Raw genomic sequence first — 15,683 nt, 5'->3', positions numbered from 1 at the left:
GAAAGGGAGAGATGGAGGGAGAGATGGGGGGGGGGGAAGGACAGAAAGAAAAGCATTTAATACTGTGTCATAATAAAACAAACAGATGCTTGCAGCTGCACAACAAGAACGACATAAAGACACGGAGACATTTCAGAAAAACAAAATGGTCTCCATTATCACCAGCCATCTCCTCTCCACCGTTTACATTTCTAACCCCATAGTGTAATTATTTATAGTCACCTGAGGCGAGAGATGTGTGTGTGTGTGTGTGTGTGCCTATTCCCTCACCTGTGGCAGTGAGTCGTATTATCTCAGTCCCGGCGCCCGCTCCTTCACTCAGTGACACGGCGTACTCCGCCCTGCCGAATGCCGGCGGGTTATCGTTTACATCGCCAACGGTTATCACCGCGGCAACGCTAGAACTCCGCTGTGGAACCCCTCTGTCCGACACCACCACCGTCAGGTTATAGAGGGGCACAGCCTCGAAGTCCAGCACCTCGGCCAATAGGAGCGTCCCTACAGTCTGGAAGCCCCGCCCCTCCAGGAAGCGCACGCTGCTCTCGATCTGGAAGACGTTCCCAGTGTTGCCATTGGCAATGGCGAAGTCGAAGCCGCAGTTGTCCCGAGAGAAATCAGCGTCCATGGCCTCCAGGGTCAGGATGGTCGCCCCGGGGATGGAGTCCTCCAACACCGTCGCCCTGGAAACACAATGATCAGAATAAATCATTTGGATCAGAATAAGAACTAATTGGTAATCCTTAATATTAACATATTATATGTTACATTAACATGTATAGTATATATTAGCTTCATGTATCTATAGGGCCCTAAAGGGCGCAGCATTCTAAGGCATTGTATCTCAGTGCTAGAGGCGTCACTACAGACCCTGGTTCGATCCCGGGCTGTATCACAACTGGCCGTGAACGGGAGTGCCATAGAGTGGCGCACAATTGGCCCAGAGGCGTCCGGGTTAGGGGAGGGTTTGTCCGGGGTAGGCCGTCATTGTAAAATAAGAATTTGTTCTTAAATAACCTGCCTGGTTAAATTTATTTTTTAAATAAATCTATAGAGTAACTAGCTTCATAAATATACAGAGTAACTAGCTTCATATATCTATAGAGTAACTAGCTTCATAACTCTATAGTGTAACTAGCTTCATATATCTACAGAGTAACTAGCTTCATAAATCTACAGAGTAACTAGCTTCATATATCTACAGAGTAACTAGCTTCATATATCTACAGAGTAACTAGCTTCATAAATCTACAGAGTAACTAGCTTCATAAATCTACAGAGTAACTAGCTTCATAAATCTATAGAGTAACTAGCTTCATAAATCTGTTGAGTAACTAGCTTCATAAATCTACAGAGTAACTAGCTTCATAAATCTACAGAGTAACTAGCTTCATAAATCTACAGAGTAACTAGCTTCATAAATCTGTTGAGTAACTCGCTTCATAAATCTATAGAGTAACTAGCTTCATAAATCTGTTGAGTAACTAGCTTCATAAATCTACAGAGTGACTAGCTTCATATATATACAGAGTAACTAGCTTCATAAATCTACAGAGTAACTAGCTTCATAAATCTATAGAGTAACTAGCTTCATAAATCTATAGAGTAACTAGCTTCAAAAATCTACAGAGTAACTAGCTTCATAAATCTATAGAGTAACTAGCTTCATAAATCTGTTGAGTAACTAGCTTCATAAATCTACAGAGTAACTAGCTTCATAAATCTATAGAGTAACTAGCTTCAAAAATCTACAGAGTAACTAGCTTCATAAATCTATAGAGTAACTAGCTTCATAAATCTGTTGAGTAACTAGCTTCATAAATCTACAGAGTAACTAGCTTCATATATCTATAGAGTAACTAGCTTCAAAAATCTACAGAGTAACTAGCTTCATAAATCTATAGAGTAACTAGCTTCATAAATCTGTTGAGTAACTAGCTTCATAAATCTATAGAGTAACTAGCTTCATAAATCTGTTGAGTAATAACTAGCTTCATAAATCTATAGAGTAACTAGCTTCATATATCTATAGAGTAACTAGCTTCATAAATCTACAGAGTAACTAGCTTCATAAATCTATAGAGTAACTAGCTTCATATATCTATAGAGTAACTAGCTTCATAAATCTATAGAGTAACTAGCTTCATAAATCTGTTGAGTAACTAGCTTCATAAATCTATAGAGTAACTAGCTTCATAAATCTGTTGAGTAACTAGCTTCATAAATCTATAGAGTAACTAGCTTCATATATCTATAGAGTAACTAGCTTCATAAATCTACAGAGTAACTAGCTTCATAAATCTGTTGAGTAACTAGCTTCATAAATCTGTTGAGTAACTAGCTTCATAAATCTACAGAGTATCTAGCTTCATATATCTATAGAGTAACTAGCTTCATAAATCTGTTGAGTAACTAGCTTCATAAATCTGTTGAGTAACTAGCTTCATAAATCTACAGAGTATCTAGCTTCATAAATCTACAGAGTAACTAGCTTCATAAATCTATAGAGTAACTAGCTTCATATATCTACAGAGTAACTAGCCTCATTGTAAACATGCCAGGATATGCTAGATACAGAAACTGCTGAAAGCCAATGAATCTGTGCAGGATCTACCCTTTATCATGATAAAAAAGATGACAGCCACCTATTGGTAGATGACAGGACCTACCTGTACTCTGATTGGTGCAAAACAGGACCTACCTGTACAATCAATTGGTGGAAGACGGGAGCATTATGACATACCTGTACTCTGATTGGTGGAAGACGGGACCTACCTGTACTCTGATTGGTGGAAGACGGGAGCATTGTCATTGACATCTGATAGCTGGACCTGTACTGTGGTCACGGAGGAGAGGGGCGGGGATCCCCCGTCACAGGCCTCGATGACCACGCTGACTGACGGGTTCTCCGGGTCGAACTCTGCCCTCTCCCTGATGAACAGGGTGCCTGTAGGGAGACGAGATAAATCATTTGAAAAGTTTTGAATAAAACACAGGTTTGAAACCCATTCACTTGGACTTCACCTACACGCCAGTCCTATTCAGTCCTTTTAAAATGTATATTTTAGTCATTTAGCAGACACTCTTATCCGGAGCGATTCATTTTTGTGGCTGAGTCGGCTCGGGGATTCAAACCAGCAAACGTTAAGTTACTGGCCCAACGCCCAACTTGCCCAACGCCCAACTGGCCCAACGCCCAAGCTACTTGCCGTCAGAATACAGTAATAGCCTACAGTACAGAAGATAGTTTTCCCATGGTAACAGCACAGCAGTGGTAACAACAGTAATGTGTCTTTGTTCTGTGTGTGAACGGTAGGAAAGAGAATTGAATCGTGTACCGTTGCTGGGGTCGACGTAGAAGCCACCTCGCGTTGACGACGTCACTCTGTAGGTGACCTTTCCATTCTCACCCGAATCACGGTCGGTCGCCGTCACCGTGACAACGGGACTGCCTGGCGGGGAATGTTCTGGCAGTGTAACCTGGGAAACACAGACACAGCTTTAACAACCTCCATAATAGTCAACACAACAACACAACAATCAACAGAAATCTAACGGAATGAATAGAAGCTACACCTCTGGTGAAACAGCGTCCCTGATAACTCAACTACAGGATGACAATAGACTGTCAGCAAAGAGAGGGACAGTTAAGGGTAGAGGAGACGAGACGAGTCTGAAATGGCACCCTATTTCCTATCAAAGTGCACTAGTTTTGACCAGAGCCGTATGGGGACTGTACCCTATAATAGGGAATAGGGTACAATAGGGTTCTGGTCTAAAGTAGTCCACTATATAGGGAACAGGGTGCCATAGGGCTCTGGTCTAAAGTAGTCCACTATATAGGGAATAGGGTGCCATAGGGCTCTGGTCTAAAGTAGTGCACTATATAAGGAATAGGGTGCCATAGGGCTCTGGTCTAAAGTAGTGGACTATATAGGGAATAGGGTTCCATAGGGCTCTGGTCTAAAGTAGTGCACTATATATAGGGAATAGGGTTCCATTTGGGACTGACACAATGTTTAATTGTGTTGTTGTTAACGTGTGGTAAAAGTGAAATTCATATCTTGTCTACAGTTGTAAACATTGTTTTGTTGTTAACCTGCAGTAAAGCTGAAGTCATATCCTGTTTACAATAGTAAACGTACTGAGCTCATATGAACCTTTCCCCAACCCAGACACAGTCGTGATTAGACTTTTATCACCCCCCTCAGTGTGTGTGTGTGTGTGTGTGTGTGTGTGTGTGTGTGTGTGTGTGTGTGTGTGTGTGTGTGTGTGTGTGTGTGTGTGTGTGTGTGTGTGTGTGTGTGTGTGTGTGTGTGTGTGGGTGTGCATGTGTGTGTGTGTGTCCCTGCATTTGCATTCATACGTGTGCTAGTGTGTGTGTGTGTGGTTGGGGGGGGGGGGGGGGGGGGGGGTTGGGGGGAGGGGGAAGCATGTGTGTGTGTGTGTGGGGGGGGGTGCATGTGTGTGTGTGTCCCTGCATTTGCATTCATACGTGTGCTAGTGTGTGTGTGTGTGGTTGGGGGGGGGTTGGGGGGAGGGGGAAGCATGTGTGTGTGTGGGGGAGGGGGGGAGGGGGGGGTGCATGTGTGTGTGTGTGTCCCTGCATTTGCATTCATACGTGTGCTAGTGTGTGTGCTAGTGTGTGTGTGTGTGTGTTCCAGTGTGTGTGTGTGTGTGTGTGTTCCAGTGTGTGTGTGTGTGTGTGTGTGTGTGTGTGTGTGTGTGTGTGTGTGTGTGTGTGTGTGTGTGTGTGTGTGTGTGTGTGTGTGTGTGTGTGTGTGTGCGTGCAGGTGCTTTAATACATCCTGAGTGTCCTGGGAGCTATGACCTTGTGAAGCTAATTGTCCCCGCTGTTTATCAAGTTTAACTAGGTGTGAAGACCTGGAGAGGTAAACGCCTTCTGGTTGACATGTTTAGTGGGCACCTCCTCCTTCCCCTCTCTCCTGCCCCTCTCTCCTGCCCCTCTCTCCTGCCCCTCTCTCCTGCCCCTCTCTCCTGCCCCTCTCTCCTTCCCCTCTCTCCTGCCCCTCTCTCCTTCACCTTTCAACAGATGACATGGGGACATAAATCTACCGTAAATGGCTACCCTATTCCTTAATAGTGCACTACTTTAGACCAGAGCCCTATGGCACCCTATTCCCTATATAGTGCACTACTTTAGACCAGAGCCCTATGGCACCCTATTCCCTATATATAGTGCACTACTTTAGACCAGAGCCCTATGGCACCCTATTCCCTATATAGTGCACTACTTTAGACCAGAGCCCTATTCCCTATATATAGTGCACTACTTTAGACCAGAGCCCTACGGCACCCTATTCCCTATATCACAGGTGTCAAACTCATTCCACGGGGGGCCGAGTGTCTGCGGGTTTTCGCTCCTCCCTTGTACTTGATTGATGAATTAACATCACTAATTAGTTAGGAACTCCCCACACCTGGTTGTCTAGGGCTTTATTGAAAGGAAAAACCAAAAACCTGCAGACACTAGGCCCTCCGTGGAATGAGTTTGACACCCCTGCCCTATATAGTGCACTACTTTAGACCAGAGCCCTATGGCACCCTTTTCCTTATATAGTGCACTACATTAGACCAGAGACCTATGGGTAAAAAATAGTGCACTGTTATAGAGAATAGGGTGCCATTTGAGATAAACTACCAGGGGACAAGGACCTCGTCTCTCCTTTACTACAGAGCTGCTGAGGAAAACGGACCATACAGGAAATGAACAATATCATTTTGTTATAAAACAAACTACTGATAGGAGAACAAATGTTACTTCTACGATATAACTAAATACTTTTGTGTAGTAGTAGTAGTAGTAAGTAGTAGTAGTTAGTAGTAGTAGTTAGTAGTAGTAGTAGTAGTAGTAGTAGTAGTAGTAGTTAGTAGTCGTTGTTAGTAGTAGTAGTTAGTAGTTGTAGTTAGTAGTAGTAGCTGGGTGTTTGTGGGGTTATGAAGGTGGACCAATTGATTGTTTGATTGATTGGTTGATTGAACATCACCTAAAATCCATTTGCCTGCTATAGATCCTGTGTGAACACCAGAACATGTGAATAGATTGATTGACCGATTGATGAATTAACTGATTGATTAACAGTTACCTGGTATAGATCCTGTGTGAACACCAGAAGGTGTGAATTGATTGATTGACTGATTGGTAAATGAACTGATTGATTAACAGTTACCTGGTATAGATCCTGTGTGAAAGCAGGAGCGTTGTCATTGACGTCCTCCACCAATATGGTGATATTAGCCTCAGTGTGGTGTTGGGAGTCAGTAGCCCTGACGGTCAGTGTGTACCAGGTCCTGTCCTCGTAGTCCAGAGGGGCGGTCAGAGACAACCCTCCACTGTAGCGGTGAATCCCAAACTTCCCCTGGGACGACCCGTCCAGCTGGAGGCTGTAGGACAGGGCCGGGCTGGAGTCCACGTCATTACCCGTTACCGAGGTGATCTCTGTGCCGATCAGGGTGTCTAGGGAGGGGAGGGGGGTGGAGGAACGGGTAGGAGACAGAGACATGTTACTGAGAGTGTTGAGGGGTTAGGATATACTGTGCAGTACATTCAGAAAGTTTTCAGACCTCTTGTCTTTTTCCACATTTTGTTATGTTACAACCTTATTCTAAAATGTATTAAATACTTTTCCCCCCTCATCAATCTACACATAATAGCCCATAATGACAAAAAAAAAAAAAAAATGTGTGCAAATGTATATATATTAAAAAAATTGAAATATCACATTTACATAAGTCTTCAGAGCCTTTACTCTGTACTTTGTTGAAGCACCTTTGGCAGCGGTTACAGCCTCGAGTCTTCTTGGGTGTGACGCTACAAGCTTGGCACACCTGTATTTGGGGAGTTTCTCCCATTCTTCTCTGCAGATCCTCTCAAGCTCTGTCAGGTTGGATGGGGAGCGTTGCTGCACAGCAATTTTCAGGTCTCTCCAGAGATGTTCGATCGGGTTCAAGTCTGGGCTCTGGCTGGGCCACTCAAGGACATTCAGAGACTTGTCCTGAAGCCACTCTGGCGCTGTCTTGGCTGTGTGCTTAGGGTCGTTGTCCTGTTGGAAGGTGAACCTTCACCCCAGTCTGTGGTCCTGAGTGCTCTGGAGAAGGTTTTCATCAAGCATCTCACTGTACTTTGCTCCGTTCATCTTTCCATCGATTCGGACTAGTCTCCTAGTGTCTGCCACTGAAAAGCATCCCAACAGCATGATGCTGCCACCACCACCATGCTTCACCATAGGGATGGTGCCAGGTTTCCTCCAGACGTGACGCCTGGTATTCAGGGCAAAGAGTTCAATCTTGTTTCTCATGGTCTGAGAGTCCTTTAGGTGCCTTTTGGCAAACTCCAAGTGGGGTGTCATGTGCCTTTTACTGAGGAGTGGCTTCCGTCTGGCCATTCTACCATAAAGGCCTGATTGGTGGAGTGCTGCAGAGATGGTTGTTCTTCTGGAAGGTTCTGCCATCTCCACAGAGGAACTCTGGAGCTCTGTCAGAATGACCATCGGGTTCTTGGCCACCTCCCTGACCAAGGCCCTTCTCCCCCGATTGGTCAGTTTGGCCGAGCGGTCAGCTCTAGGAAGAGTCTTGGTGGTTCCAAACTTCTTCCATTTAAGAATGATGGAGGCCACTGTGTTCTTGGGGACCTTCAATACTGCAGAAATGTTTTGGTACCCTTCCCCAGATCAGTGCCTTGACACAATCCTGTCTCGGAGCTCTACAGACAATTCCTTTGACCTCAGGGCTTGGTTTTTGCTCTGACATGTATTGTCAACTGTGTGACCTTATATAGACAGGTGTATGCCTTTCTAAATCATGTCCAATCAATTGAATTGACCACAGGTGGACTCCAATATATATATATATATATATATATATATATATATATATATATATATATATATATATATATATATATATATATAGCCCTTATTGCATGGAACTCCCTTCCATCTCATATTGCTCAAAGGAACAGCAAACCTGGTTTAAAAGACAGATAAAGCAACACCTCACAGCACAACGCCTCTCCTCTATTTGATCTGGATAGTTTGTGTGTCTGTATTGATATGGAGGCCAGGCGTGCCTTATTTAAATTGTATGTAGTTTTAATACATTTGCAAACATTTCTAAAAACCTGTTTTCGCTTTGTCATTATGGGGTATTGTGTGTAGATTGATGAGAGGAAACATATATTTAATCTATTTTAGAATAAGGCTGTAACGTAACAAAATGTTGGAAAAGGTCAAGGGGTCTGAATACTTTCCGAATGCCGCTGTACGTGAGTCCTGTACTACGTAAAGAGGCCTATTGGAAATAAAGACGTTATATGAATGTATCATCGTACAGGTCAAAGGTCAAAGGTGACTCACTTTCAGGAATGCGGACCTCCCGGGGCAGAGGGATTGTTGGACTGTTGTCGTTGAGGTCTACGATGATCACTGTGAGTGTGGCCGAACCGGCCAATCGCGGGCTGCCCCTGTCCGTCGCTGTGACGACCAGCCTTTCGACAAGACAAAACAAAACAATCATCAGTGTGATGGTCTGAGGTTCATTACTCAGTGTGATGGACTGAGGTTCATTACTCAGTGTGATGGTCTGAGGTTGGGGTTCATTACTCAGTGTGATGGTCTGAGGTTCATTACTCAGTGTGATGGTCTGAGGTTCTTTACTCAGTGTGATGGTCTGAGGTTCATTACTCAGTGTGATGGTCTGAGGTTCATTACTCAGTGTGATGGTCTGAGGTTGAGGTTCATTAATCAGTGTGATGGTCTGAGGTTCATTACTCAGTGTGATGGTCTGAGGTTCATTACTCCGTGTGATGGTCTGAGGTTCATTACTCAGTGTGATGGTCTGAGGTTCATTACTCAGTGTGATGGTCTGAGGTTGAGGTTCATTAATCAGTGTGATGGTCTGAGGTTCATTACTCAGTGTGATGGTCTGAGGTTCATTACTCAGTGTGATGGTCTGATGTTCATTACTCAGTGTGATGGTCTGAGGTTTATTACTCAGTGTGATGGTCTGAGGTTGGGGTTCATTACTCAGTGTGATGGTCTGAGGTTCATTACTCAGTGTGATGGTCTGAGGTTCATTACTCAGTGTGATGGTCTGAGGTTGGGGTTCATTACTCAGTGTGATGGTCTGAGGTTGAGGTTCATTACTCAGTGTGATGGTCTGAGGTTGGGGTTCATTACTCAGTGTGATGGTCTGAGGTTGGGGTTCATTAATCAGTGTGATGGTCTGAGGTTCATTACTCAGTGTGATGGTCTGAGGTTCATTACTCAGTGTGATGGTCTGAGGTTCATTACTCAGTGTGATGGTCTGAGGTTCATTACTCAGTGTGATGGTCTGAGGTTGGGGTTCATTACTCAGTGTGATGGTCTGAGGTTCATTACTCAGTGTGATGGTCTGAGGTTGGGGTTCATTACTCAGTGTGATGGTCTGAGGTTGAGGTTCATTACTCAGTGTGATGGTCTGAGGTTGGGGTTCATTACTCAGTGTGATGGTCTGAGGTTGGGGTTCATTAATCAGTGTGATGGTCTGAGGTTCATTACTCAGTGTGATGGTCTGAGGTTCATTACTCAGTGTGATGGTCTGAGGTTCATTACTCAGTGTGATGGTCTGAGGTTCATTACTCAGTGTGATGGTCTGAGGTTGGGGTTCATTACTCAGTGTGATGGTCTGAGGTTCATTACTCAGTGTGATGGTCTGAGGTTCATTACTCAGTGTGATGGTCTGAGGTTCATTACTCAGTGTGATGGTCTGAGGTTCATTACTCAGTGTGATGGTCTGAGGTTGGGGTTCATTACTCAGTGTGATGGTCTGAGGTTGAGGTTCATTACTCAGTGTGATGGTCTGAGGTTGGGGTTCATTACTCAGTGTGATGGTCTGAGGTTCATTACTCAGTGTGATGGTCTGAGGTTGGGGTTCATTACTCAGTGTGATGGTCTGAGGTTGAGGTTGTACGTTACTCTCTTCTCCACCATTCATACACTAGCTACACCTTGCAGCCAGTTCCACTGCTTTTTTCCCCATTCTACCCCTATTTTCAGGAAGTGATTAAGACCTGGGACATGAGCTGGATGCCATTCTTCCCCTATATTCAGGAAGTGATTAAGACCTGGGACATGAGGTGGATGAAGTATCAGATAGAAGGACAGCAGTACATCAAGACCTGATTTTTTTTCCCAAACCTCTCGTCAGGGACACCTAGCCGTTAATTTATATTACACATCCACCACACCTGATGCAACTCGTAACTCGTCCGCTAATCGTCAATTCCTTGATAAGGTGAATCTGGTGAGCTAGTTCAGGGCAACAAACAAAATTGTGAAAATGTCTGGGAGTCCCCGAGGAGAGGTCTGAGAACCACTGAGCTAGACTACTGTATGTCTAAGCCACACTGAGCTAGACTACTGTATGTCTAAGCCACACAGAGCTAGACTACTGTATGTCTAAGCCACACTGAGCTAGGCTACTGTATGTCTAAGCCACACTGAGCTAGGCTACTGTATGTCTAAGCCACACTGAGCTAGGCTACTGTATGTCTAAGCCACACTGAGCTAGGCTACTGTATGTCTAAGCCACACTGAGCTAGACTACTGTATGTCTAAGCCACACTGAGCTAGACTACTGTATGTCTAAGCCACACTGAGCTAGGCTACTGTATGTCTAAGCCACACTGAGCTAGGCTACTGTATGTCTAAGCCACACTGAGCTAGACTACTGTATGTCTAAGCCACACTGAGCTAGGCTACTGTATGTCTAAGCCACACTGAGCTAGACTACTGTATGTCTAAGCCACACTGAGCTAGACTACTGTATGTCTAAGCCACACAGCACAAGAGTGACTACAAATACATGTTACATGTACATTTAGCAGGTGGTCGTATCCGTAGCAACTTACAACCACATACCAAAGACATAAAGTTAGAACAAATAAGATCCCTTCATCAGCCTTAGAAATAAGGGTTGGAATTTTAAAAGAAAGAGAAAGAGAAAGAGGAGGGAGTATTGGGCTGTGCTATGCTGTATTGGGCTGTGCTATGCTGTATTGGGCTGTGCTATGCTGTATTGGGCTGTGCTATGCTGTATTGGGCTGTGCTATGCTGTATTGGGCTGTGCTATGCTGTATTGGGCTGTGCTATGCTGTATTGGGCTGTGCTATGCTGTATTGGGCTGTGCTATGCTGTATTGGGCTGTGCTATGCTGTATTGGGCTGTATTGGGCTGTGCTGGGCTGTATTGGGCTGTGCTATGCTGTATTGGGCTGTGCTGGGCTGTGCTATGCTGTATTGGGCTGTGCTGGGCTGTATTGGGCTGTGCTGGGCTGTGCTATGCTGTATTGGGCTGTGCTGGGCTGTATTGGGCTGTGCTATGCTGTATTGGGCTGTGCTGGGCTGTATTGGGCTGTGCTATGCTGTATTGGGCTGTGCTGGGCTGTGCTATGCTGTATTGGGCTGTGCTGGGCTGTATTGGGCTGTGCTGGGCTGTGCTATGCTGTATTGGGCTGTGCTGGGCTGTATTGGGCTGTGCTGGGCTGTGCTATGCTGTATTGGGCTATGCTGGGCTGTATTGAGCTGTGATGGGCTGTGATGGGCTGTATTGGGCTGTGATGGGCTGTATTGAGCTGTGATGGGCTGTGATGGGCTGTATTGGGCTGTGATGGGCTGTGATGGGCTGTATTGGGCTGTATTGGGCTGTATTGGGCTCTATTGGGCTGTGATGGGCTGTATTGGGCTGTGATGGGCTGTGATGGGCTGTGATGGGCTATATTGAGCTGTGCTATGCTGTATTGGGCTGTGCTATGCTGTATTGGGCTGTAGTGGGTTGTATTGGGCTGTGCTATGCTGTATTGGGCTGTGCTATGCTGTATTGGGCTGTGCTATGCTGTATTGGGCTGTGCTATGCTGTAAGTCGCTCTGGATAAGAGCGTCTGCTAAATGACTTAAATGTAAATATAAATGTATTGGGCTGTATTGGGCTGTATTGGGCTGTGCTATGATGTATTGGGCTGTGCTATGCTGTATTGGGCTGTGCTATGCTGTATTGGGCTGTGCTATGCTGTATTGGGCTGTGCTATGCTGTATTGGGCAGTATTGGGCTGTGCTATGATGTATTGGGCTGTGCTATGATGTATTGGGCTGTGCTATGATGTATTGGGCTGTGCTATGATGTATTGGGCTGTGCTATGCTGTATTGGGCTGTGCTATGCTGTATTGGGCTGGGCTATGATGTATTGGGCTGTGCTATGCTGTATTGGGCTGGGCTATGCTGTATTAGACTGTGCTATGCTGTATTGGACTGTGCTATGCTGTATTGGGCTGTGCTATGCTGTATTGAGCTGTGCTATGCTGTATTGGGCTGTGCTATGCTGCATTGGGCTGTATTGGGCTGTGCTATGATGTATTGGGCTGTGCTATGCTGTATTGGGCTGTGCTATGCTGTATTGGGCTGGGCTATGATGTATTGGGCTGTGCTATGCTGTATTGGGCTGTGCTATGCTGTATTGGGCTGTGCTATGCTGTATTGGGCTGTGCTATGCTGTATTGGGCTGTGCTATGCTGTATTGGGCTGTGCTATGCTGTATTGGGCTGTGCTATGCTGTATTGGGCTGTGCTATGCTGTATTGGGCTGTGCTATGCTGTATTGGGCTGTGCTATGCTGTATTGGGCTGTATTGGGCTGTGCTGGGCTGTATTGGGCTGTGCTATGCTGTATTGGGCTGTGCTGGGCTGTGCTATGCTGTATTGGGCTGTGCTGGGCTGTATTGGGCTGTGCTGGGCTGTGCTATGCTGTATTGGGCTGTGCTGGGCTGTATTGGGCTGTGCTATGCTGTATTGGGCTGTGCTGGGCTGTATTGGGCTGTGCTATGCTGTATTGGGCTGTGCTGGGCTGTGCTATGCTGTATTGGGCTGTGCTGGGCTGTATTGGGCTGTGCTGGGCTGTGCTATGCTGTATTGGGCTGTGCTGGGCTGTATTGGGCTGTGCTGGGCTGTGCTATGCTGTATTGGGCTATGCTGGGCTGTATTGAGCTGTGATGGGCTGTGATGGGCTGTATTGGGCTGTATTGGGCTGTGATGGGCTGTATTGAGCTGTGATGGGCTGTGATGGGCTGTGATGGGCTGTATTGGGCTGTGATGGGCTGTGATGGGCTGTGATGGGCTGTATTGGGCTGTGATGGGCTGTATTGTGCTGTGATGGGCTGTATTGGGCTCTATTGGGCTGTGATGGGCTGTATTGGGCTGTGATGGGCTGTGATGGGCTGTGATGGGCTATATTGAGCTGTGCTATGCTGTATTGGGCTGTGCTATGCTGTATTGGGCTGTAGTGGGTTGTATTGGGCTGTGCTATGCTGTATTGGGCTGTGCTATGCTGTATTGGGCTGTGCTATGCTGTATTGGGCTGTGCTATGCTGTAAGTCGCTCTGGATAAGAGCGTCTGCTAAATGACTTAAATGTAAATGTAAATGTATTGGGCTGTATTGGGCTGTATTGGGCTGTGCTATGATGTATTGGGCTGTGCTATGCTGTATTGGGCTGTGCTATGCTGTATTGGGCTGTGCTATGCTGTATTGGGCTGTGCTATGCTGTATTGGGCAGTATTAGGCTGTGCTATGATGTATTGGGCTGTGCTATGATGTATTGGGCTGTTCTATGATGTATTGGGCTGTGCTATGATGTATTGGGCTGTGCTATGCTGTATTGGGCTGTGCTATGATGTATTGGGCTGTGCTATGCTGTATTGGGCTGTGCTATGCTGTATTGGGCTGTGCTATGCTGCATTGGGCTGGGCTATGATGTATTGGGCTGTGCTATGCTGTTTTGGGCTGTATTGGGCTGTGCTATGCTGTATTGGGCTGTGCTATGCTTTATTGGGCTGTATTGGGCTGTGCTATGATGTATTGGGCTGGGCTATGATGTATTGGGCTGTATTGGGCTGTGCTATGCTGTGTTGGGCAGTATTGGGCTGTATTTGGCTGTGCTATGCTGTATTGGGCAGTATTGGGCTGTATTTGGCTGTGCTATGCTGTATTTGGCTGTGCTGGGCCCTGTTGGGCTGTGTTGGGCCCTGTTGGGCTGTGTTGGGCTGTATTTGTCTGTGTTGGGCCCTGTTGGGCTGTGTTGGGCTGTATTTGGCTGTGCTGGGCCCTGTTGGGCTGTGTTGGGCCCTGTTGGGCTGTGTTGGGCCCTGTTGGGCTGTGTTGGGCTGTATTTGGCTGTGCTGGGCCCTGTTGGGCTGTGTTGGGCTGTGCTGGGCTGTATTGGGCCCTGTTGGGCTGTGTTGGGCTGTATTTGGCTGTGCTGGGCCCTGTTGGGCTGTGTTGGGCCCTGTTGGGCTGTGTTGGGCTGTGCTGGGTTGTATTGGGCCCTGTTGGGCTGTGTTGGGCTGTATTTGGCTGTGTTGGGCCCTGTTGGGCTGTGTTGGGCCCTGTTGGGCTGTGTTGGGCTGTGTTGGGCTGTATTTGGCTGTGCTGGGCCCTGTTGGGCTGTGTTGGGCTGTATTTGGCTGTGCTGGGCCCTGTTGGGCTGTGTTGGGCCCTGTTGGGCTGTGTTGGGCTGTGTTGGGCTGTATTTGGCTGTGCTGGGCCCTGTTGGGCTGTGTTGGGCTGTATTTGGCTGTGCTGGGCCCTGTTGGGCTGTGCTGGGCTGTATTTGGCTGTGCTGGGCCCTGTTGGGCTGTGCTGGGCTGTATTTGGCTGTGCTGGGCCCTGTTGGGCTGTGTTGGGCCCTGTTGGGCTGTGTTGGGCCCTGTTGGGCTGTGTTGGGCCCTGTTGGGCTGTGTTGGGCTGTATTTGGCTGTGCTGGGCCCTGTTGGGCTGTGTTGGGCTGTATTTGGCTGTGCTGGGCCCTTTTGGGCTGTGTTGGGCCCTGTTGGGCTGTGTTGGGCTGTGTTGGGCTGTATTTGGCTGTGCTGGGCCCTGTTGGGCTGTGTTGGGCTGTATTTGGCTGTGCTGGGCCCTGTTGGGCTGTGTTGGGCTGTATTTGGCTGTGCTATGCTGTGTTGGGCTGTATTTGGCTGTGCTATGCTGTGTTGGGCTGTGTTGGGCTGTGTTGGGCTGTATTTGGCTGTGTTGGGCCCTGCTGGGCCCTGTTGGGCTGTGTTTGTCTGTGCTTGGCCCTGTTGGGCTGTGTTTGTCTGTGCTGGGCCCTGTTGGGCTGTATTGGGCCCTGTTGGGCTGTGTTGGGCCCTGTTGGGCTGTGTTGGGCTGTATTGGGCCCTGTTGGGCTGTGCTGGGCCCTGTTGGGCTGTGCTGCAGTCGAAGGTATGAAGCAAACCTTGATCTGTTATTTAAAGCGCAACTCACCTGGTCTGAGTACAGATCTCTCTGCCACACACACACACCATTATCCCCTCACCTGGTCTGAGTACAGATCTCTCTGCCACACACACACACCATTATCCCCTCACCTGGTCTGAGTACAGATCTCTCTGCCACACACACACACCATTATCCCCTCACCTGGTCTGAGTACAGATCTCTCTGCCACACACACACACCATTATCCCCTCACCTGGTCTGAGTACAGATCTCTCTGCCACACACACACACCATTATCCCCTCACCTGGTCTGAGTACAGATCTCTCTGCCACACACACACACCATTATCCCCTCACCTGGTCTGAGTCCAGATCTCTCTGCCACACACACACACCATTATCCCCTCACCTGGTCTTAGTCCA

At 47.0% G+C, this 15,683-nt stretch overlaps 1 protein-coding gene across 1 annotated transcript in view; it reads right to left on the bottom strand.

Moving 5' to 3' along the window:
• Window positions 1–15,683, bottom strand: part of LOC129864131 (protocadherin-16-like) — a gene marked incomplete at its 5' end in the record, with an annotated part of 108,503 nt that overhangs the window by 14,212 nt on the left and 78,608 nt on the right. Inside the window, 5 exon segments of the mRNA XM_055936780.1 lie at window positions 271–680; window positions 2,773–2,944; window positions 3,336–3,477; window positions 6,189–6,475; window positions 8,373–8,503. Coding sequence (XP_055792755.1) covers window positions 271–680; window positions 2,773–2,944; window positions 3,336–3,477; window positions 6,189–6,475; window positions 8,373–8,503 — 1,142 coding nt within the window.

This window comes from Salvelinus fontinalis, chromosome 10, assembly GCF_029448725.1.
Source record: "Salvelinus fontinalis isolate EN_2023a chromosome 10, ASM2944872v1, whole genome shotgun sequence".
NCBI lineage: Eukaryota > Metazoa > Chordata > Actinopteri > Salmoniformes > Salmonidae > Salvelinus > Salvelinus fontinalis.
Note: the sequence above shows the minus strand (reverse complement) of the source record. Positions and strands in the feature narration are given on the sequence as shown.